At 33.3% G+C, this 25,784-nt stretch overlaps 2 protein-coding genes across 6 annotated transcripts; both read left to right on the top strand.

Moving 5' to 3' along the window:
- The first annotated feature begins 14,731 nt into the window (after nucleotides 1–14,731).
- LOC115720306 (uncharacterized) lies at nucleotides 14,732–24,112 on the top strand. 5 transcript variants are annotated; one of them, XM_061112222.1, is made up of 14 exons: nucleotides 14,732–14,835; nucleotides 14,964–15,033; nucleotides 15,477–15,558; nucleotides 16,613–16,685; nucleotides 20,723–21,020; nucleotides 21,095–21,535; nucleotides 21,624–22,169; nucleotides 22,269–22,514; nucleotides 22,589–22,944; nucleotides 23,029–23,208; nucleotides 23,296–23,400; nucleotides 23,501–23,576; nucleotides 23,668–23,769; nucleotides 23,869–24,112. In XM_061112222.1, exons 5-14 carry the CDS (start codon nucleotides 20,727–20,729, stop codon nucleotides 23,953–23,955), a joined length of 2,433 nt encoding a protein of 810 aa, XP_060968205.1. In that variant the 5' UTR covers nucleotides 14,732–14,835; nucleotides 14,964–15,033; nucleotides 15,477–15,558; nucleotides 16,613–16,685; nucleotides 20,723–20,726; the 3' UTR covers nucleotides 23,956–24,112. The 5 variants fall into 5 exon arrangements, with proteins under 5 accessions (XP_060968205.1, XP_060968203.1, XP_060968207.1 ...); XM_061112220.1 differs by having other exon boundaries at nucleotides 15,477–15,562; XM_061112224.1 differs by lacking the exon at nucleotides 15,477–15,558.
- Nucleotides 17,196–20,585, top strand: LOC133036249 (uncharacterized). Its single transcript, XM_061112772.1, has 2 exons — nucleotides 17,196–19,750; nucleotides 19,841–20,585. The coding sequence occupies exons 1-2, from the start codon at nucleotides 17,196–17,198 to the stop codon at nucleotides 20,583–20,585; spliced, it is 3,300 nt and encodes a 1,099-aa protein (XP_060968755.1).
- Nucleotides 24,113–25,784: the final 1,672 nt, after the last annotated feature.

Here is a 25,784-nt window from a genome sequence, read left to right as displayed (position 1 = left end):
CCTTTTGTATCTGATTTTCTCAAAAATGCCAATTTCCTAATTCAACCATTTAAATGCCAATTCTAACTATTTAATAACTATAAATAATTATTAAATAATATTGTCATTTATCATATTTATTAATTGAACCATACAAAGTATCATAATTAACAAATATGCCCCTAAAACTCTTTCTTTACAATTTCGCCCTTACTTAGTGAAAAATTCACAAATAGACATAGTCTAATTTGAGAATTATAATTGATTAATCAAAACCAATTATATGAGTCTTACAAGAAATATTATCTCAACTAGTAGGGGGACCATGGGTCTATATAACCGAGCTTCCAATATGCAGATCAAGAATTTATAACCTAAATTCACTGACTTATTAATTCTTCGTTGAATCCACGCATAGAACTTAGAATTGCACTCTCAGTATATAGAATGCTCTATATGTTCCACCATATAGACACATCATTAGTTATCCATTGTTATAATCCTAATTTGATCAATGATCCTCTATATGAATGATCTACACTGTAAAGGGATTAGATTACCGTTACACCCTAATGTATTTTATCCTTAAAACACTTAACCTCGTATAAATGAAATTTCAGCTTATGTGAAATGAGTACTCCACCATTTATTTTCGTTTGGTCAAGCTCGAAGGAGATCATCCTTTACTTACTATTCGCCAGATAGAAGCTATAGATTCCATGTTTATGTTAGCGCTCCCACTCAATTGCACTACCGTGTTCCCAAAATGTACGTATCACCCTGACCCAAAAGTAGGCTTAACTAACAAATCAAAGAACACGAATAGCCTCTTGAGATTGAGCCTAATCATAATAGGATTGAGATCATTTGATCTAGGATCAACTAGGCGATATTGACTTGAATAGATATTACGGTAAGTTTAATAAATCTAAGTCAAAGTCCAATATCGGTCCCTTCCGATGCATGCTCCATGCATCCAACCTGAGCTTTACTTTAACCAATGCTCTGGAAAGAACATAGCATTTCTCCAAATGCAAGTAAACTCTTTTGTAGATTATCATATCAGTAAAACCCCGTGTCTGATAAATCTAGGAAACTTTATTCACATAGTCATGTTTACTTTCCAATATGTTGACAACACAATAAACAGGATCAAGTATGTGAAAAGGGTTTCAGATGAATTCATACATTATGTACATATAATCATGAAATAAATCATGTGAACCATGCAACATTAAATGTTATTTCTGATCTATATTAATAAGTAAATCTGATTATATTGAAATAAGTTTTATTTAGGGCATAAAACCCAACAGATCCCACTCTTCTAGCCAAAAAGCTGAAGATTGGGAAAGGTTTAGCAGTGGAAATAAAATTTGTATTGATAAAATTTCTAAGGGTAAACCTTGACCTCTTTACTTGGTACATGGAGACATGGTCGAAATAAATTCCTACGAGATAACCCATGCACTAAATATTGATCCAAACTTTCAACCTGTGTAATAGAAAAGGAGGTTGCTGGATAAAGAGCATGCCCAAGCGCTGAAAGATGAAGTCAAAAGGTTGAGTGCCAATGACATCATCACTAAAGCATTCAATTCGCTTTGGGTATCCAACCCTGTATTGGTATCCAAACCTAACAGCAAGTGGAGGGTGTGCATAGATTTCACCTACCTGAATAAAGCATTTCCAAAGGACTGCTTTTGATTCCAAGGATCGACCAGCTAGTAGATGCTACAGCTGGACATGAAATTCTAAGCTTCATATATGCTTATTTAGGTTACAACTAAATCAAGATGCACCCACTAGATCAAGAACACACAAGTTTCATGACAAACCTAGGCCTATACTGCCACAAGGTCATGCCCTTTGGGCTGAAAAATATAAGGGCCACCTATCAGAGACTTGTAAACAAAATGTTCAAAGATCTCATTGACCACAATATGGAGGTGTACGTGGATGACATGCTAGTCAAGTCTAAAAAGGTTGGGGGACATGTGGAGGGTCTAGATGAATGCTTCAAGATCCTCCAAGAGTACAACATGAAACTTAACCCCCTCAAATGTTCATTTAGAGTAGGCTCAAGTAAATTCCTTAGCTTCATAGTCAATGCCAGTAGAATAGAAGCAAACCTAAGCCTTTTGGACATGAAGTCACCCACAACAATCAAAGAAGTACAAAGCTTGACGAGACGTACTACTATACTAAGCAGATTTGTGTCCAAATCCACGAAAAAATGCATTCCCTTCTACAACATACTCAGAGGCAACAAAAATTTGAGTGGACAAGGGAGTGTGAAAAGCATTCCAAGAGCTGAAGAAACAATTGGCTTAATTTCCTGTCCTATCAAAACCTTTGGACAATGAAGAGCTGGATGTGTACCTGACTATCACAGAACATGTTGTGAGTGCAGTCTTGATAAGAGAAGAAAATGGTATACAATATCCAGTATACTACATCAGCAAAAGACTAATTGATGGTGAAAGTCGATACCCACTCATGGAGAAGCTGACATACAACTTACTCTTACAATCAAGAAAGCTAAGGTTGTACTTCCAAGCTCACCCGATAAGGGTGTACACTAACCAACCATTACGACAGGTTTTGTAAAAACCTAAAGAATCTAGTTGACTACTCTAGTGGGCCATTGAGCTCGACCAATTGAGATCACATATCAACCGAGAGTGGCCATAAAAGGCCAAGCTCTTGGAGACTTCATGGCTGAATGTACAAGCATATCTCTTGAAATCTCTCAAGATTTGGGAGAAAAGCAAGAGCCAAAGAAGAAGCAAGAGCAAGAGCAGCAACAGAAACCTGAAGAATCGACATGAAAATTACATGTTGATGGAAATTGCACTAATCAACTATTCATTGCAGGCATTGCCCTCATTAAACCTAGGGGCAACAACTGCATAGGGCAATCAAATTTGACTTCAAGGTCTCTAACAATGAGGTTGAATATGAAGTCCCAATCACTGGCCTCAAGTTGGTGCACGAAGTACGAGTTGACTACCTAAACGTACACATCGACTCTTAGTTATTATTTAATAGACAAATATACGATACATGTTATATAACTCGAGCTAATAATTTATTGCTCTAAAAATTAAGTATAACACTAACTAACTATTCTCATTCATAATAAATACAGTTTTATGTTTACAGACAATTATATTCATCGCTAAAATATTCCAATAAATTAAATTATTTTAAACTCCTCATACTAAACATCCTTTATAGTATTTCTACACCATTTAGAGCTCTCATTCACTTTCTTTTAATAGATTTAAAGTTCTCATTTAGTTGATACAATTATGAGTCAAACATGAATTATTTTTATTTTTGAAATTTTGATTCTCATTTTAAAAAATAAAAAGAAACTTGAATAAACATATTTTTTAAAAATAAATTTACCTGTCCAATTAATAAAACAAAAAAAATACTTTAAATTTAAACAATAATTATAGAATGCAGCCTTTTGTTTTTGAAATTTTTAAACCACAAAAATAATAATTTTTTTTTTATTTTTGAATTTTTTTCTTTCTAAAATTTAAAGAAATTATAATATATAATTTTTTTTAATAAAGCATGATTTTTTTTTTAATAATAATCATCTAAAATAACAACTTGCAATCTAATTGGACCTCTCCCATTCGAGACACAACCAAGATTAGAATTAAAAAAAAACGAGCTAAATAATCAGTTGCCTGATTCCCATATCGTTTGACAAAAAAACTAAAAATAAAATCAGATTAAAAAGATTGTAGCATCATAGTTAACCTTAAGAGCACCTATATTTAGTTTCATCTATCAGTTAGAAGAGACAACAATAGAAACTATTGCAGCAGGTTCATTTAATCTCGTAACTTGAGCACTCAACTATTGTGTAAGGTTCGCCATTGAACTACTAACAACCCATTCAATTGCAGAGAACCTGTTATTCCCAACCACTAACAACAATTTGATGGGGAGCCATCAAAATACAAAGAAGAACAAAAAAGAACCAATAACGAAACAAAGCAAAACCATGTTACATATGTTAGACTATAATATATAATATGAAAGTACAACATATATGAACGATATGTAATGGGAAATAAACTATTAACATATCGTAATGTATATGCAATGAAAGATCAAATACCTTCAGCCATTGATCTTTGAGCTTCAATCCCTGCGATAGCTTCGGTATTGGAGTTCGGGCTTTCTCACTCTCTCAACTCTCTTTAGATGGAATTTACTGTATAAACAAAATGAGTAAGGAGCTCGGGGACCGAGATCCTATATTTATAGGTGAGATACTCCATCAGTATCTGCGCTACATTAATTGTTAGAATATTTTGACAATTAATTTAGGAAATCAAATCGGGTAATGAATATCGAAATCTAACTATATATAGAATATTACATAATTGTCCAAATTCAATGAATATAACATATTTATTTATCACAAAATCCATTATTTATTTTATTTCATAAATAGAAATATTCTAATATTCTCCCACTTGGTCAGTATTTAGACTAAAATATTCAAACTCAATGTTCCTCATTATATAATAAACATACGAATCATAGTGATATGTCCTCATTATGAGTCGAGTATTACCTTCCATGTGTTACAATATATTTACTATATAACAATGTACTTTATGTGGCAATGTACTTAAGCGAACAAACCCTAAACTTTATGCTTATTCAGGTCCTCTAAAATTTTCTTAAATGTAAAATTAAGATGCGCATAAATATGAGAAAATAACAAAAGAAGAGTTTCATTAATGATAACTTTATTTGTACAAATTACATAATGGAACCAAGTCCCATATTCTCTACATGATCCTTGAATTTATGAGGTGGAAAGTCTTTTGTCATAGGATCGGCAATCATCAATCCAGTGCTAATGTGTTAAATGACCAGTTTATTTTCTTTAACACGTAATCTAATAGCTAAGTACTTAATGTCAATGTGCTTGCTTTGACTTCTACTTTTGTTGTTCTTAGCCATGAAAATAGCAGCTGAATTGTCACAGAACATCTTTAACGGCCTTGCTATGGAATCAATAACTCTAAGGCCTGAAATGAAACTCTTTAGTCATACACCATGTGATGTAGCCTCAAAACAAGAAACGAACTCAGCCTCCATTGTAGAAGTAGCAGTCAAAGTTTGTTTGTTACTCCTCCAGGACACAGCTCCACCAGAAAACATAAACATGTAACCAGATGTTGATTTACGTGAATCAGTACAACCAGCAAAATCTGGGTCTGAGTTGCCAACTACTTCTAGATTGTCGGTTTGTTTGAACATTAGTTTGTAATCCTTAGTACCCTGAAGATACCCCATTACCTTTTTTGCATCTTTCTAATGGTCTATCCTTGAGTTACTCTGAAATTTTCCTAACACTCCAACAGAATAAGCAATGCCAGGTCTTGTGCACACCTGAGCATACATTAAGCTTCCGACAACAGAAGCATAAGGAATGTTCTTCATTTATTCTCTTTCAAAATCATTCTTTGGACACTGTTTCAAATTCAATTTATCACCCTTCACAATTGGAGCAACGCTCGGTGAACAATCTTTCATATGAAATCTTTCTAAAACTCTGTTGATGTAGGCTTCTTGAGATAAACCTAAGATACCTCGGTATCTATCTCTATGAATCTTAATGTCTATGACATAGGATGCTTCACCCATGTCTTTCATCTCAAAGTTCTTTGAAAGAAATTATTTCACTTCACGTAGCAACCCTTTATCATTGGATGGGAAAAGAATATTGTCCACATATAAAACAAGAAATCAGATCTTACTCCCACTTTCCTTCAGGTATATGCATTGATCCATGACATTCTCTACAAATCCAAAGGAAGAGATGACATCATGAAATTTTAAATACCATTGGCGGGATGCTTTTTTTAATCCATAGATGGACTTCTTGAGCTTGCATACCAAATCCTAACCTTCACTAGAGGAGAATCCTTCTGATTGTTTCATGTATACCTCCTCCTCCAGATCACCATTCAGAAAAAAGCAGTTTTTACATCCATCTGCTCCAGCTCTAAATCAAAATGAGTAACTAATCCCAAGATGACTCTGAGGGAATCTTTCTTTGATACAGGAGAAAAAGTCTTCATATAGTCAATTCCTTCTTCTTGAGTGAATCCTTTAGCAACAAGTCTCGCTTTGTATCTCTCAGTGTTACCTAATGAGTCTTTATTAGTTTTATAGACCCATTTACATCCAATGGCTCTCGCCCCATTAGGAAATTTTACAAGTTCCCAGACTTTGTTGCACTTCATAGAATTCATTTCATCATCCATGGCATTGTACCACAATTTTGATTCTCTACTGTTCATAGCTTGCAAAAATGTTTCTGGATCATTTCCAACTCTAATATCAAATTCTAATAAATACACAACATAGCCTTTATAAATCTTTGGTTTGACACGTCTAGTAGATCCTCTTAAGACTTCACCAACATGCTCTTGGGGAGGAGCAGCTGGTTCAGCAGGTTCATCAATAGTTGTAGGCAACTCTTGAACATCTTGATCTACTAGATTATCATTACCAACTTGTGGATCTTCAATGATTGGTAATGGTTGTTCAACATTCGTTTGAATTACAGGAGTGTTGACCATTATCAATCTTGATTTTGAAGTGGAAGCTTCTGAAGGATCTTTCTCAGGATCTAAGTCCTTTGATTGATCACTCCCACTGATCAAGGCATTTTCAAGAAATTTTTCATTCCTTGATTCCACAATTCTTGTGCTATGAGATCGACAATAAAACTTGTAACCTTTAGACTTTTCAGCGTACCCTATAAAGAATCCGCTTATGGTCCTTGGGTCCAATTTCTTCTCTTGTGGATTATATATTTTGACTTCAGATGGACATCCCAAATGCGTACATGATTTAAACTTGGTTTCCAACCTTTCCTTAATTCAAAAGGAGTTTTTGAGACTACCTTTGTTAGAACTCGGTTTAATATGTACACGGATGTATTTAAAGCTTCAGCCCACAAGGATTTAGGAAGGTTAGAGTTGCTACTAAGTATACTCCGCACCATGTCCATTAATGTTAAGTTTCTCCTTTCTGCAACACCATTTTGCTCGGGTGTACTGAGCAAGGTGTAATAGGCAACAATCCCATTTTCTTCAAGAAACTTTGTAAATGGACCAGGTGCTTGTCCATCTTCTCTGTATCTACCATAATACTCACCTCCTCTATCTGATCTCACTATCTTAATTTTCTTGATGCATTGTTTCTCTACTTCAGCTTTAAATATCTTAAAGACATCTAATGCTTCACTTTTATTTTGAAGTAAGTAGAAATACATGTAGCGTGAGTAATCATCTATGAATGAGATGAAGTATTTTTGACCATGTGAGTCCATGTCTGGACTACATATATCAGTATGTATGATTTCTAATATTTCAGAACTCCTATGGACATCAGTTTTGACAGACTTGGAGGTTTTCTTTCCCTTAATGCAATCCACACAAGTATCAAAGTCAGTAAAATCTAAGGTATTGAGTACCCCATCTTTTACAAACCTTTAAATTCTATCAATGGAGATATGTCCGAATCTCTGATGCCATAATGTACAGGAATCCTCTTTCATAACACATCTTTTAGTGCCAGCGTGAACATGCATAACATTATTAGTGGTATTATTTTGTAAATTAATACAGTAAAGACCATTAGACAAAATACCATTTCCAAAACATTCAGATTTATTATATAAATTAAAATATTTGTCTGAAAATGTAAAGGAAAAACCAAAGGGTATAAGTCTTGAAACTGAAATAAAGTTTCTAGAGAAACTTGGTACATAGAAAGTATTTTCTAACTTTAAAATAAAACCACTACTTAAAACTAAATCATACAGTCCTATAGCTTCCACTCGTGAGCCCATCTTATTTCCAAATAAGATGCTTTGCTTGTTGGAAATTATTTTACCAGGATCTTAGATCTACTCACAAGTATGTTGATTAACACCCTAAATCTGAACTTTCTAAAATGATGAAATAAACACATATAAAGTTTAGGAAACCTTACATTGGGTGCAGCGGAATTAAATGACTCCTTCCGTTCAGATCTCTAACCCTTGTATCCTTTCTGTCGCAGAGTATTATCAAGATCTGAACCTGGATCTCTTTCTCTGAATCTTTGATGCTAAAACTCCTTTTCCTGAAAATCTTTCTTCACGATCTTCCTCACTATGATTGAGGTATTGCTTGCTGTGTGTGGGCACTACTCTAATCACTAAGGGGTTTTGAAATACTAAGGAAGAAGAGAGAGAGAGAGAGAGAGAGTGGCGGCGAAAGGTAGAGAGAGAGGCTCATGTTTTTCTGAATGAAAAGTGTAATTTTCCTGAACCCTTCACTACCTATTTATAGCATTCCACTAGGGTTAGGTTTGAATTATTTGGCATTAAAATAATGAAAATATCAGAGGATAATAGCTAAAAAAGTGGCTGGCCATGGCTTATTGGATTTGGGCCTCACTTTTTGCAATTTTGCAGTTTTATCTTTTCTGCATCTGATTTTCTCAAAAACGCCAATTTTCTAATTCAACCATTTAAATGCCAATTCTAACTATTTAATAACTATAAATAATTATTAAATAATATTGTCATTTATCATATTTATTAATTGAACCATACAAAGTATCATAATTACCAAATATGCCCCTAAAACTCTTTCTTTACAATTTCGCCCTTACTTAGTGAAAAATTCACAAATAGACATAGTCTAATTTGAGAATTATAATTGATTAATCAAAAGCAATTACATGAGTCTTACAAGCAATATTATCTCAACTAGTGCGGGGACCATGGGTCTATATAACTGAGCTTCCAATAAGTAGATTAAGAATTTATTACTAAAATTCACTAACTTATTAATTCTTCGTTGAATCCACGCATAGAACTTAGAATTGCACTCTCAGTATATAGAATGCTCTATATGTTCCACCATATAGACACATCATTAGTTATCCATTGTTATAATCCTAATTTGATCAATGATCCTCTATATGAATGATCTACACTGTAAAGGGATTAGATTACCGTTGCACCCTACAATGTATTTTATCCTTAAAACACTTGACCCCGTATAAATGATATTTCAGCTTATGTGAAATGAGTACTCCACCATTTATGTTCGTTTGGTCAAGCTCGAAGGAGATCATCCTTTGCTTACTATTCGCCAGATAGAAGCTATAGATTCCATGTTTATGTTAGCGCTCCCACTCAATTGCACTACCGTGCTCCCAAAATGTACGTATCACCCTGACCTAAAAGTAGGCTTAACTAACAAATCAAAGAACATGAATAGCCTCTTAAGATTGAGCCTAATATAACAGGATTAAGAACATTTGATCTAGGATCAACTAGCCAATATTGACTTGAATAGATTTTACGGTAAGTTTAATAAATCTAAGTCAAAGTTCAATATCGGTCCCTTTCGATGCATACTCCATGCATCCAACCTGAGCTTTACTTTAACCAATGTTCTGGAAAGAACATAGCATTTCTCCAAATGCAAGTAAACTCTTGTTGTAGATTATCATATCAGTAAAACCCTGTGTCTGATAAAGCTAGGAAACTTTATTCACATAGTCATGTTTACTTTCCAAAGTGATGACAACACAATAAACAGGATCGAGTATGTGAAAAGGGTTTAAGATGAATTTATAAATCAAATAGACAAGCAATTGATTGAGTGAACCAAAACATACACAAATGAATGAAAAATACTTCTGTTTCTTTATTGATGATGAATAAAATAGATTACATTGAAATGGAGTTTTATTTAGGGCATAAAACCCAACAAAATCCCACTTGCCCTAATATAAAACTAATCAGTACATATCAATTAATCCTAAATTCTGATGGTGCTTTTCAAAAGTTGTCACGACCAAGACTTTGGTAAATGGATCAGCTAGGTTGTCCTCTGTGTCAACTTCCTCAAATAGTACATCCCCTCTTGCCACGTATTCTCTGATAATGTGATACTTCCTTTCCATATGTTTGCTTCTCTTGTGTCTTCAAGGTTCCTTACTATTAGAAATCGCTCCATTATTATCACAAAGTAGGACCAGAGGCTTTTCCATTCTAGGAACGACACCTATACTGGTGAAGAACTTTCTTAGCCAGACAAGTTCTTTAGCAGCTTCGGCTGCAGCTTGTATTCAGCTTCCATAGTCGAGTCCGATATCGCGGTTTGTTTTGCACTTCTCCAAACCACTGCTCCACCCCCAAGAGTAAACACCATCCCATATGTAGATTTCCTGTCTTCAAGACTTGCCTGGAAATCTGAATAAGTGTAGCCTATGGGATTTAAAGCACCACCCTATTAGACTAACACAAGATTCCTTGTACTCTTTAAGTATTTTAGAATATACTTAACTGCATTCCAATGTTGTTGTCCTGAATTTGACTGATACCTGCTCACGATTCCCACTGCATAGCAGATGTCAGGTCTAGTGCATAACATTGCATACATTAGACTTCCAACTGCAGAAGCATAGGGAATTTTCGCCATGTTCTCTATCTCTTGAGGATCAGTCGGAGACTGTTCCTTAGATAGACGAATACCATATCTAGAAGGCATGTTTGCCCCATTGGTGTTGTTCATGGAGAATCTCTCTAAAACTTTGTCAATGTAGGTTGTTTGAGAGAGAGCAAGAGATCTGTTCTTCCAGTTTTTGATAATCTGAATACCAAGAACATAGGCTGCTTCACCCAAATCTTTCATATCGAATTGAGTGTTGAGCCATTCCTTGATGTGAGTCATTTTCTTGACGTTGTTTCCAATAATCAAAATGTCATCAACATAAAGAACCAGGAATACTACTACTTGGTCTTCCTTGAGTTGGTAAACACAAGGTTCATCTTCATTCTGAAGAAAGTCGTAGGTCTTGATGATTTCATCAAACCTTTTGTTCCATGAGCGAGAATCTTGCTTAAGTCCATAGATAGACCTATTTAATTTGCAAACTTTCTTTTCCTGCCCTGGAAAACATAGCCTTCTGGTTTCTCCATATAGATGGTTTCTTCAAGTACCCCATTAAGGAAGGCAGTCTTGACATCCATTTGCCAGATTTCGTAATCGAAAGCAGCAGCTATGGAGAGAAGAATTCAGATGGATTTGAGCATGGCAACAGGACTAAAAGTTTCCTCATAGTCCACGCCTTCTCTTTGGGTGTAACCCTTGGCTACAAGTCTAGCTTTAAAAGTTTCGACTTCGCCTCCAGCTCCTCTTTTCTTCTTGTAAACCCACTTGCATCCTATCGGATGATAGTCGTCAGGTGCGTCTACATATTCCCAGACTTTGTTCTTTTTCATGGAATCCATGCTGGCCGACCATCGTTTCCGTTGCGGACTAGCCATTGCATGTTTATAGGTTAATGGATCGTCTTCAATACCGTCACCAACGACCATATTGATTTCACCATCCAAGCCATAACGAGCTGGTTTTGTTGAAACCCTCCCACTACGACGAGGTGCGGTGATCTTCTGAACAGAAACTTTAGTAGTAGATTTCTCAGTTGGTTCGACTGAGGCAGTGGGATTGTCCTCTTCACGAGTGGAAGAGGACGGAACATTGGAAGGACTTATATTTGAAAGCATTTCCTCCAACACTACTTTACTTTGTGATTTGAAATTCTTAATATAGTCATCTTCAAGGAAAGTGGCGTTTGTTGAAACAAACACTTTATCATCCTTGCGCTATAAAATAGTCCACCCCTAGTCTCTTTACAATTTTTGACAAACATGCAAACTTCAGTTCGTGACTAAAGTTTGCCGTCTTTCTTTTTTTAGACATGAGCAGGGCACCCCCTGTAATGGCGTAAACTAGGTGTACGACCAATCCATAGTTCCAAAGGTGTCTTATGGATTTATTTAGATGGAACAACATTTAAAATGTCGGTTGCCATCTGAATTTCATATCGCCAGAAGGACGTAGGTAGAGTTGAAAAACTAAGCATGGACCTAACCATTTCCAAAAGCGTGCGATTCCGTCTTTCTGCAACTCCATTTTGCTGTGGAGTGCTAGGGGCAGTTAATTGGGATTCAATTCCAAGTTCAATTAAATGATCTTTGAACTGCATATCCATATATTCTCCACCCCTATCAGTTCGCAAGATCTTTAATGTTTTACCTAATTGGTTTTGAGCCAATGCGTGAAATTCTTGAAACTTTGCAAATGTTTCAGATTTCTTATGCATAAGGTAAATATGTCCATATCTAGAGTAATCGTCAATGAAAGTGACAAAGTACTCATAGCCACCTCGGGCTTTTACATTCAAAGGTCCGCAGACATCGGAATGCACTAACCCTAGGGGTTGTTTGGCACGCTCTCCCTTTGCAGAGAAAGAACGTTTAGTCATTTTTCCTTCTAGGCAGGACTCGCATACTGGAAGTTCACCTAAGACGACATTTTTCAATGGAACGTCTTTGGTTAGCCTATTGAGTCTACCAAAGCCTATATGACCTAAACGTAAATGCCATAGATATGTTTCATTATCATCAACGATCTTTTGCTTTTTGTGGTTTTTAGGTTTAGCTACTTTGAAAAGTTCGTTATGTAGGGCAAATGGTGTTTTTGGTCTAAGAACATAAAGCCCCTGTTCCATGGATGCAACACAAATATGAATGTCATTTCGAGAAATAGTAGAACCAGAACTCGAAAAATCTAATTTGTATTGTTGCAATTATAAGCATGAAACAGAAACCAAGTTTCTGCTGAAATTTGGAATGTATAAGACATTTTCTAATTCCAAAATTCTGTTTTGAAACTTGAGTTTGGCTTTTCCTCTAGCTCTAACCGAAACGATTTTGCCATTACCAACTTTAAGTTTCAACTCTCCGGATTTCAAATAATTCCAATTCTCAAGCAATTGCAATGAACAACTTACATGGTTTGTAGACCCAGAATCAAGAATCCAAATGGATTTATCATTCTCTAACACACATGGTTCGAAGACTAAAGCATTACTGCTTATTCGTTTGTGATTTGTTGTTCTTGATTGTACAATTTGTTGTGAAGTATAACTTGAGGAAATGGAATCACTTTCTCTTATCTTCTCAACTAAGCTTGAAGTAGTAGGATTTATGGAGTTATGAACTCTTTGCTCTTCAGAGTGAACAATTCCCAGCTTACCTGCTTTCTGGAATTTAAAGTCCATCATGAGCATATGTGAAGTATTACTCTGACAAGGAGTTTATAACTTCAAGTTCAATTGCTAAGATATTAACTAGGAGTGGAATGGGAAGAGGGTTATTGGCACTACAACACATCAATAAAACAGAAGTAAGGTTTTGGTTCAAATTCATACACAAGTTCAGAAAATAACAAATAATCACATATGTTATAAAAATACTAAATCTAACATAGTTTATTTTCCAAGGTTTCCAACATAATGAAATACAGTGTCCCGGTAGGCGAGAGTCAAAGATGACATTAGTTGAATAGAGTAGTCAGCTCATCTAAAATTAAACATTTTAGCAACCTTTTATTCGATCAAAATGAGAATCCAACGTTGTGCCGATAGGAGAGAGTCAAGGTTATTCTCATTTTATGAGCTTCCACCATTGTTTCATGTTTTATGAGTTTATCTCTAAGTAGTCACCGTAGGGGAGAGTCTAATAGAGACGAAAACTCATAAAACACTTATCAAATGAAATCTTACGGTGTTAAAAGTTTTCAATGAATAACCATCCATAGACGAAGTCTAGCGTCTCAAGGTTATATTGAAAAAATTTAACTTTTGTAAGACCAACAATGGAGATCGAATATCTTTTGATTAAAGCTCATTATTTTTTTAAAAAAAAAAATGTATTTTATTTAATCATCTATTCCATATTATAATAATGAAAAATTACAAATTAAAGTTGGTTTAAATAAAAAATCAACTTCAATTAATTTTCAATTATTATTTAATTTCGAAAAATAAATTCAAAAAAAAGGGAATATGTTCCATATAATAATGAAAAATAACAAATTAAAGTTGGTTTAAATAAAAAAATAAACTTTAATTAAATTTCAATTATTATTTAAATTCGAAAAATAAATTCGAATAAAATGGAACAAATTTGAAAATATCTTGTTTAAGTTGTTTTAGAAGAATCTAAAAAAAAATCAACTTAAATATCTTTCAAATCAGATTTAATTAAATTAAAATTAAGTTGTAACCAGTTAATTTGAAAATATTCCATTTTAAGTTAATATTCGAAAAGATATTAACTTAAAAAATATCTAAAGTATTCTATTTTAAGTTAATATTCGAAAAGATATTAACTTAAAAAATATCTAAAGAATCATAATAACCAATGCCTAAAATTCCTCACACTACAAAAAAACAAGGCTTTTCTCGGCAGCCCTATCTCGGCGGGCTCGCGTGTGCGTGTCGAGATAGGCCTGATTTTTTTAAAAAAAATTCTGAGCATAGCAATAACGGCAGGCCTATATAGGCCCGTCGTTATTGCTATTTTTTAAAACTTTAAATTTGAGCAATCTCGGCGGGCTCGCGTGTGCGTGTCGAGATAGACCTAATTTTTTTAAAAAAAATAATTATTTAACATAAAATTTGACCAATCTCGACGGGCCAATATAGGCCCGCCGTTATTGGTAACCGCTACTGTACCAATAACGGCGGGCCTATATTGGCCCGTCAAGATTTGTGAAAAAAAAAGCCCAGCCCGCCAAATGTCCTTTAACATCTCTTTTCTTCTTCTTCATTACATCTTCCAAAAAAAAAAACCCTATTTTCTTTCCCACCATTTTCCTCTAATCCAAAATTTCAAGAAAACATCAATGTTCTCTTCTTCTATTTCATCACAACCATTTCAAAAAAAATGTAAGCTTAAATATATACTATTGATTTATTTTATTTTTTTGATATTTATATCCTAATAGTGGTTAATTTATTTTAGTCTAAAAAGTTAGTAAAATATTGAATTGTTAGTTTGTATTTGAATATTTTAGATTGAAATATGTTTGGGTAAGCTTCATACAACATAAAGAAAGCTTGAGAATTGATTGAAGCTTCATTTTGGTGAGTTTTGATTTTTTTTTTCTTTACTTTTTTTTTTGGCCGAAAATGGTTTTTTTTATTGGCCCAAACTCACAGAGGCCAGAGCACATTTTTTGTGAACTACACTTAGGGAGATCTCCATTTTAGGGCTTGCTTTGATTTCTGTAAATCAAAATTTCTTATTATTCTCTTTGTCCATTTTGATTAGTAAATCCAAATTTCTTCTTATTTTCTCGGTCTTTTTCTCTAGTTCACAATTTGGGTTCTTGAGTATATAAACAACTCTAGTAGTACACTGCTCTTAGATTAAAGGAAATAGAATGGAAGAGGAAATAGATTAAGACTTTGCGAGAAAAAAAGGAAATAGAACGAAAAAGAAAATTGATCAATTTGATTAATCATCTTCTAAAAAATTGATTGTTATCCTTCTCCATTTCAATGAACTAATTTTCATTTGAATGCAGCCACTGGTGCTTTTTGGGGATCCTATCATCTGGAACGAGATGTTGAGTGCACTGCTCTAAGTACCAGATCCTATGGGAAGATGTAGGTAAGTTTGATAGAATAACTGTTCTGCAGTATTAGAGTTTTTTCTTTTTCTTTTAGTGTCTGCAAAAAATGTCCTTCCATTGTTGTCGTTTGTTCTGAGTGTTTTATAACAATTTTCTATGGTATGTTCTGTTTATGATTTTAATTCTAAATACTGAACATAGGCCAAGGTGCTAGTTTGCTATTTTCATGTAATTTCATAATGAATGTTTTAAAGCTTTAGTTTAAGAACATAGTATAGAAATAGTTTACTGGAGAGTCACAAACTTGAAAAACTCTTTGTTCTATACCACATTCAAGGATACAGATTCACTTAAGGTAAGAACCACAATAAGCAATTCTCATAGAATTTTTCATGTTATATTTTGAAATAAGTATAAAGATATTGTAATGGTGGGAGGATGTTAGACGTGGTTTCTCCATTTCATTTAACTCCCTATTTGTCTTCTTCCTGGTATACTGAATTGATCCTACATGTTTGTTTGTTCCTAAGCTCCTTTTTTTTTTTTCATTCTTTTACCAGAAAAGAAAAAGAAACTTTTTATTAATCACTAACCACTATCAAACAATTGCTCAAACTGAGCAACAATAAGCTACACTCTACAAATTGTTAATGAAATCTAACATAACACTTACTCTCTTTGAAGACTACTTACTTGCTAGACTTTAATATTTGCTTTAATCATTTTATCAATCCTATTATTGAGTAATAGCAACAATTGAAAAAACAAGTATTTCTATTGAGCCATATGCTATAAATTGTAGCAACAAGTGCAGCTGCTGCTATACTCTGCAACAACCCATGATGTAGTCCAAGCTATTCACTCATGGATGGAAGTCTTTGGCCATATAGCCAATATCCTATTAGTTTTTTTTTCTTAGACTTTATGTTTCACTTTTTAGATTTTCTTTTCTACTGTTTGTTTGGACTTTTATTTTGATTTGGTTATTTCTTAGTATCAAAAAATTACATATCATTTATAATATGTATGTGGTATTATTATTATTTTGGACATATTGGATATAATATTGTAAAATTTTAATATTGTAGGTTGTGGATTTAATTAGTAAGGATTCATTTTATAAATTGAAGTGAAGTGAAGTTTGGTGGTTCATTAAAAGAGGTATGTACAATCACTCATTTCTTTGCTTAACGCCATAATATTGTTCATCTTAGAAGAGTTTGAATATCTTAAATATTCATCCATAGTGAAGTAGGTTTTGAGATTAAGTGTGTTGCGATGATAATGGAAGGTTGAAACTTATGTGTTGTAGTGAAGTAGGTTCTGGGAAATTTGTGTGCTGCGGAGATATAAGGAAGAAACTTATTGTGTGATATTTGTTATTTGTAGATATAATAGTTACTTATGAAAGTAGAAAATGTTATAGAAACAGAGGAAACTCTGTCCAATTTTTAATTATGTTTATTCTGTGTTGTTTATCGAGTTTGTTATTTGTTGATATAGATACTTATAAAATTAGAAAATGTTATAGAAACAAAGAAAACTCTGCCCAATTTTTAATAACATTGAAGATTTATAAGTATCAAAATAATTAAACTTGCTTAAAAATTGCTTTGATATAATTTTTAACTTGTAATAGCATTAAATTATTTTAGGTAATTATAGATTAATATGGATAGAGATTGGATGAAAAAGAATAGATTGTCAAAAGAGTATGAAGATGGAGTTAACTATTTCATGAATTTCGCCATGCAAAATGAAAAGGATCCTACTATGATATCTTGCCCATGTATGAAGTGTGGAAATTTAAAAAAATTGAAGGTTGTAGATGTAAGAGGACACTTATACATAAATGGTATCGACCAAACTTACCAAAAATGGATATGGCATGGTGAGAGTGTGTCTCAACCATCATTTCCAAAAAGAGCTCGCAAAGAGGATGTATCAGATAGGAATTTTCACATTGATATGGTTAACGATCTAGAAGAAGAGTTTGCAGATCGCCCGGATGAATTCGTAAGAATAATTGAAGAATCAGAAAAATCCATTTATACTGGGTCCAAGGTTAGCAAAATGTCATTTTTGGTTAAGATGTATAATATAAAGGCTAGGAATGGATTGAGTGATAATGGATTTTCACAATTACTTTCTTACTTAAGCGATATTTTTCCTGAAGGAAATAATATCCCAAGTAGTACTTATGAGGCAAAGAAGATTTTGCGGTCATTAGGCATGGAGTATGAAAAGATACATGCATGTCCTAATGATTGCATATTATTTAGGAATGAGTTTGTGTTGGCTAAGCATTGCCCTGTTTGTAAGTGCTCTAGATGGAAGTTGAATGATAATGGCAAGGAGAAGGAGGGGATTCCTGCCAAATTATTGTGGTATATACCACCAATTCCTAGGTTTAAGCGTTTATTTCGCAATACTGAACATGCAAAAAGTTTGGTATGGCATGACGATAAGAGAATTAAGGATGGAAAAATGCGTCATCCGGCTGATTCTCCATCTTGGAAAAATATTGATGACATGTATCCCAAAATAGCTTCAGACCCTAGAAATCTTCGACTAGGCCTTTCTGCGGATGGTATCAATCCTCATAGTTCCATGAGTAGCAACTACAGTTGTTGGCCAGTCAATCTTGTTATTTATAATCTTCCTCCTTGGTTATGCATGAAACGTAAATTTGTCATGTTGTCATTATTAATTTCTGGGCCTAAGCAACCTGGAAATGATATTGACGTGTATTTGGCACCACTGGTGGATGATTTAAAACAATTATGGGAAGGAATTGAATGCTATGATGTAAGAAAAGATGAAACTTTTACTTTGCGAGGAGTTTTATTGTGGACAATCAATGATTTTCCAGCATATGGTAATCTGTCTGGGCATTGTGTCAAGGGATATAAAGCATGTCCTATTTGCTCAGAACAGACATATGGTGTTAGATTAACACACTGTAAAAAAGTTGTGTACATGGGCCATAGACGATTTCTACAACCTACTCATCCATTTCGTAGGTACTCAAAGGAATTTGATGGTACAATTGAAGATAGAATTGCTCCCACTCCCATGACTGGTATAGAAGTTTTTGACAAAGTTAGTCAGTTGGTGAATCGATTTGGGAAGATTCCCCCAAATACAAAAGATAAAGAAAAAGTGAAACAAAAAGGAAAAGGAAATAAAGGGAAAGGCAAAGGCAAAGGCAAAAAGAAGAAAGTTGTAAAAGTCAAAAGAGTTTCAAAAGCTAAGAACAAGATTGAAGATGCTTGTTGGAAGAAGAGATCTATTTTTTTTGAGTTGGAGTACTGGAAACATCTCTTATTGCGACACAATCTTAATGTCATGCACATTGAGAAAAATATTTGTGAAAGTATAATTGGAACCTTACTTAATATTCCAGGAAAGACAAAAGATAGTTTTTCATCACGACTAGATCTGTTAGAAATGGGAATTAGAACAGATTTAGCTCCTCGTGTTAAAGTGGGAGAAAAGAGAAAGTTATTACCAGCAGCTTGTTACAACCTTACAAAGGAAGAAAAACATCAAGTTTGTGAGTCGTTGGCCAATGTGAAAGTCCCATATGGTTATTCATCAAATATTCGCAACTTGGTTTCAATGAAAGATTTAAGACTTATTGGGCTTAAATCGCATGATTGTCATGCTTTAATGCAACAATTGCTCCCTATTGCTATTCGAGGAATTTCTCAAACTCATGTTAAATCTGCAATCATCAGGCTTTGTATGTTTTTTAATGCAATTTGTTCAAAAACTATTGATGTATCGTCTCTAAAGCCATTGCAGAAAGAAATTGAGTTAACACTGTGTTTGCTTGAACAATTTTTTCCTCCATCATTTTTTGATGTAATGGTTCACTTAACTGTTCATTTAGTTAGGGAAGTTGAGTTAGGTGGGCCTGTGTATATGAGGTGGATGTATGGATTTGAAAGATACATGAAGATATTAAAGGGATATGTTCGAAATCGAAGTAAACCTGAAGGTTGTATTGTTGAATGCTACATTGCAGAAGAAGCTATAGAGTTTTGCTCTGAATATGTTGGTAATGTTGAGCCAATTGGTATCCCAAAATCACTATTTGATATAAACAATGTATCTAGTGAAGGAGTTGGTGCTGGAATTGCTACATTTACAACCAACGAAGAAATAAGTTTGGCTCACATAAATGTGTTGGAGAACACATCAGTGGTGCAACCTTATATCAAGTGAGTACTATATTACTAGTACTTAAATTTTGAATATCTTTTATCGTTAAATAACTGAAGATAATAATTATTTTAACATTTGATCGACAGTGAACATCTTGAACACTTGAGAAGTGTAAACACATCAAGACGGGATAAGTGGATACAAGATGAACATCATAAAACTTTTGGGCATTGGTTAAAACAGAAAGTAGAAGGAGAGCTATCATGCGGAACAGTTTCAGAAGAATTAAAATGGATCGCTAGAGGGCCGAAAAATATGCCAATAAAGTATGAGGGCTATGTGGTTAATGGGCGTCGTTTTAACACTAAGACTCGAGATGATGTTCGAGTTAATCAGAATAGTGGAGTGTCTATTGTTGCACAAACAATGATGGTTTCTAGTTCTAAAGACAAAAGACCCATTTACGGAGATATGTCTTTTTATGGAACAATCAATGAAATTTGGGAGCTTGATTACACTAGATTTCGAGTGGCAGTTTTTAAGTGTGATTGGGTTGACAGCAACAACGGATTCAAAGAAGACAAAATGGGTTTTAAACTTGTGAATTTGAAGAAAATAGGCCATAAAGAAGATCCTTTCATTTTAGCATCTCAAGCAAAACAAGTGTTTTACATAAATGACCCCATAGACGCTAGTTGGTCTGTTGTAGTCTCTGCTGAACCTAGAAACATGAGAACAAATAATGATTTAATTGTAGAGGTTGAAGATGTTGAGGAACTTCAATTAACTGACAAATCATTAATTGATCTTGATGGCTTCGATTCAAGAGAAGCAACAATAGGATCTTATTATCGAAATGATATGGATGGCATATGGATTGAAACTACATAACTAATTAATGTAATATATGTTTGATTTATATTCGATTTTCTTTTAATTTAATTATAGTTTTGTTTTGTTATGGTAGATGAATTAAAAATGCATATATAACTATATATAACACTTATGTATTGGATTACCTTATGCAGAGACATGGAAGATGACGATGATAACACACTTGTAGAGAACGAGACACCTTCAGAAGATAACACAACTAAAGAAAAAAGATTTAGAGGTCAATCAATTTGTAAAGAAATTTGGAAGTGGAAAAGTAAGGGATTAAAAGTTCCTCTTGAATGGAATGATTATGGCCAACCAATTGGAAAGCATTGTGCTATGCTTCAAACTTATCTTGGTTATCTTGCACGCACACAAGTACCTATAGATATCGTTGATTGGCCTAGTGTTCCATATACATTGTTAGTTCATCTATGGGATGATGTTGAGGTAAATCATACTTCCAAGTTGATTCATTTAATTTAAATATATGAATTGTTAAAATTTGTTTTATTTTTTTGTAGGCCACATTTGAAGTTGATCCAAATTATGATAAACGCTACATTATGGAATCTATTTCAAAGAAATGGAGGGATAGAAAGTCACAATTGACAAAGATCATATTTTCTTATTTAGAGGACCCTGAGTTTGCAAAGGATAATCCAACAACATTAACAGACCCGCCAAAAAAGTCAAATATCACAAAGGAACAGTGGAAAACTTTTGTTGCTTCTCGAGACAATCCTGAGTTTAAGGCCATACGAAAGGGGGCACAAGAGCGACGTGCTAAGCTCGAATACAACCATCGATCTGCAAGAACGTCATTAGCGCAAATAGAGGCAAACTTACAAAAAGAACATGGTACATCAGAACAAATTGATCGAGCTTTAATTTGGAAGAAATCACGAATGAATAATAAAGGACAATTCTTAGATGAGTCAACTAAAGAAGTGGCTGAAAGGATTGTAAGTATTCACTAACTTCAATCTTTTATAACTAACAATCTAGTAATGTTTTATATATATAAACTAATAATCATGTATATTTGTGTAGGATGAACTTTTGGAGAAGAAGGGCAAAGGTGAGGTGGTGGAGATTGGCTCAAATGATGTCCTCACTCAAGCTTTGGGTAAACCAGAACACCGTGGTCGTGTTCGTGGTAAAGGGTTGTCCGTGTGTCAACGGGAGGTGTTCATAAAGCCTCCACGGACCACTTTCGCACAATTACAAAAACAACAACTCCAATTTCAGCAACAAGAAAAACAAGAACTCTTACGACAATTAAAGATCATGAATGAGCGTTTTAGCACCATAGAGAGCCAGATGAAGATGATGATGAGCCACCAATCACAATCTCAACCGAATAATGCAACTCAGCCTGAGGTTCAATCTGGAAATGGAGTTGAGGGTCAATCTGGAAATGGAGTTGAGGGTCAATCTGGAAATAGAGTTGAGGCTCAATCAGGAAATGGAGTTGAGGCTCAATCTGGAACTAGAGTTGAGGCTCAACTTGGAAATGGAGTTGAGGCTCAATCTGGAACTAGAGTTGAGGCTCAACTTGGAAATGGACTTGAGATTCATCAATCTACTAATTCAAAGGTTGATTTTATTATTTCCGAGTACTACTACACTTGACATTTATAAGTTTTTTTTACTCGATAATAGGCTAACTAAAATAAAAATTACTTTATTGATCAGGATGAACCTTGTAGATTGATAATAGAGTCGTCATTGGAAACAGTTGCAAAAGGTTATATAGTCCATACTGGAGATGATAAAATTCATTGCGATGACATTACGGATAATCTTCGAGTTCGCATAACTGAAGTTATTGTGGGAGATGCAGATTTACCAAAAGCGATCTCAGATGAGGTTGTAAAAGTAAAAGATGCGATTAATACATTTGTACCATGGCCTTCACACTTAGTACTAAGAGGATTTGAGGTACATATTTTTCTTAATTATGCTATCTTTTACCTCTACTTTTCTTACTTGTTAACATAATTGGTCATTTGCAGGCCTTAATAGAACCAAGACCAAAGAAGTTGAAAGTTACAAGAAAGAATAATCCAAGTCAACACATACAACCTACAACTCAGCCACAACAAAAAGAGTCACGTCCATTCTCATCATCTAGTGTCAAAACATCAAGTTTGACAACGAAAAAAAGTACAATTCCGGATCACATACCACCAAGTTTGGTTTTGTACACAAAAAACTTTTTGAAGAGTAAGGGATCTTTTATGTGCACGATTACAGCTCCTCAAAATATATTTGGATCAATTGAACATAACATATATATTGACAAGGATGATGTTTCACAAGTTTTACATCTTGAAAAAATCAGTGCAGCTGTCATCTCATTGTATATGAGGTAATTTATATATATAAATATAAATTTGGATAAATTGTTATTATTTTTTATTATTATTGATAAATGTATTATTGTATTGTGTAGAGGTCTATATGAAACTCTTTTAAAAATGAGAATTGCTCAATATGTATCATTTATGGAGGCTTCTCAATTTGCACCGAGCATTGGTAAAACAAACAATATTGTTGAACGAGCAAGATTACTTGCGGAACGCTTAAATTCAGTAGAAAAGGGGATGTTTCTATTGACACCTTATAACTTGGGGTATGTGATTCATCTTTTTTTTTTTATTATTATTTATAATGTCATATTTTTAAATAATAAAGGATGACTTAATAATATTGATTACAGACGACATTGGATGGTGATAATCATATATGCTCATAGCCAAGATGCATATTTTTTCGATCCAGTTGGTAATCATCCAAAAGAAGATGCCGTGAGTGTAGTCAAAAGGTTAGATTAATTCAAAAAAAAATTCATATAAATCTTATAAAATTTATAATAAATTATGAAATATATTACCTAATTGAAAATTTATTTTATTTTTATGAAGTGCATTTGACTTATATAATACCCGAAATAATAATTTAAGAAGAAAAGTCCAAGGCGTAACTTGGTATACAGTTCAGGTATGAGTACTTAAATTGAATTTTAAAACTTTTAATATTTGAATTATTTTTCTATTGAAGAATTATGACATATATATATAAATATTTTCAGGGTCCTAAACAACCTGACGATAAAGTCTGTGGTTTTTACATCATGCGACTAATGAGAGACTTAACTATGTCGAACGATCCAAGAGATTATCTAGAGAAGCATGTAAGTGTTTGAGCTATCGTATCTTTATAATATAATTTAAATTTTGAATCATAAAGAAACTAGTATATATATAAAATTTGACGCACTTTTATATTGTAGTGTTATGGTCAGAAAACATACTCAACGGATGAGATCAACGAAGTGCGTGAAGAATGGGTCTCCTACTTAACTGAGTATATGCCATGATTTAGTTTAAACTTTATTAAGTATATATGACTAATTATACTCATTGTCAAACTTTTAAACTAATTACAATATATATTATTATGTAATACTTTATTATATTAAAAGATGAATTACATACATCTATTTAAAGTATTGAAAGATTATTTTGCATATTCTTTTTGAATTGTAAATTTTTGTATGCAATTAATGTAATGGAAAGGTGAATTATTTTTTTTCCCACCAGTACACGATCTCGGCGGGCTCTTTAAACAGCCAATATTGACCAATAACGGGGGGCCAGGCCCGTCGAGATAGGTGTCAAAAAATAGTAAATTAGAATAAAAATATACCTATCTCGACGGGCATAGACTGCCGAGAATGACCCCAATAACGGCGGGCTTTGCCCGCCGAGAATGACCCCAATAACGAAGGGCTGGGACCGCCGAGATAGATTCCCCACCAATCTCGGCATTGAAATTTACGGCGGGCCAGACCCGCCGAGATAGATCAATAACGGGGGGCTGGACCCGCCGACATAGACCTATTTTTTTGTAGTGTCAACTTAATTTTGAAATTTTAAATCCAAAAGTTATTCAGATTTAAGTTGGTTAGTTGTAGATAACTAAATATTAACTTAAATAGGAATATTTAATGAAAAATTTAAATTAAGCTTTAGAAAGAATCTAGATGGTTATAATTCTATATTTAATTAAATACAAGAAAATTCATATAGTTTAGCTTAGAATATAAAATTCTTTAAACTATGGTTTTCTAAAATTAATTTCAAAATAAATGAAATTAATTATGTTGCTAATCAATTTTATTAGGTTAAACTAATTTAATTAACCTAGTACAGTTATTCAAATCAGGCAAATGGGCCTTCACAATTGGGGTGGCTCATGTGAGGGGGTGCTGGGTTCTGTATGTCGTACCCACTTCTATGGCTCCCAACTCTCACACAAGGCCCAAAAGAGAGGAATTTAACCTTAAAATGAACAATTGTTATTAATTGAATAGGCCCAAAAACTAAATGGGCTAAATAATATCTATCAAGAACTATGACATTTTATTTAGCAACAACAACCTATATGCATCTATAATGAAATTAAACACATAGGCTCACACAGGCACACTTTGGAGGGGTCCTATCATGTTGCTAGGTCATACACAGATGAAAGAAGATTGTAAATATACCTGTTACAAATTATTTACTTGACCAAGGGAGTCATGAGTTAAAATCAGATCATTGGATCTATCAACAAGTTAACCATGGCTATTTGCAATCAAGCAATAATAGGTTTTGAAAAACTTACAAACAAGCTAAAACACATACTCCTGCAACAAGGTTAGCTGAATAGTTGGATGTAGGATTTATTTAATTTTAAATAAATAATTTTGAAAAATAATTAATTAAATAAACAAAAAAATATTTTCGAAAATTTAAGATTTAAAAAAAATTTCGAAATTAAAATATATAAAATATTTAAAATTAAACCTACAATTTTGAAAAATTAGGTTTCAACCAACCTAAATATCATTTCAAAAATTTGCTAACTACTTTTAAAAATTTAATGTTATTTTATAAATAAAAAATTAAAAAAGATAAATGAATATCTTTTTCAGATTTTAAATATAATTTAAATAAATAAAATAACAAAATTTAAAAGTTAGCAAAATATCTTACATCTATTTAAAATTACATGATTATAGTTATCTTATTTTAAATTTAAATAAGGTCAAATTATTTAAAAAAAAAAGATTTAATTTAAAAAATTTAATATCTGACCTTAAATTTAAAAATAAGATAAGATATAATCAAATTTAAAAATAAGATAGTTAATTAAGCAAAA

This window comes from Cannabis sativa, chromosome 3 (assembly GCF_029168945.1).
Source record: "Cannabis sativa cultivar Pink pepper isolate KNU-18-1 chromosome 3, ASM2916894v1, whole genome shotgun sequence".
NCBI classification, from domain to species: Eukaryota; Viridiplantae; Streptophyta; class Magnoliopsida; order Rosales; family Cannabaceae; genus Cannabis; species Cannabis sativa.
This window is presented reverse-complemented; position numbering and strand designations above follow the sequence as displayed.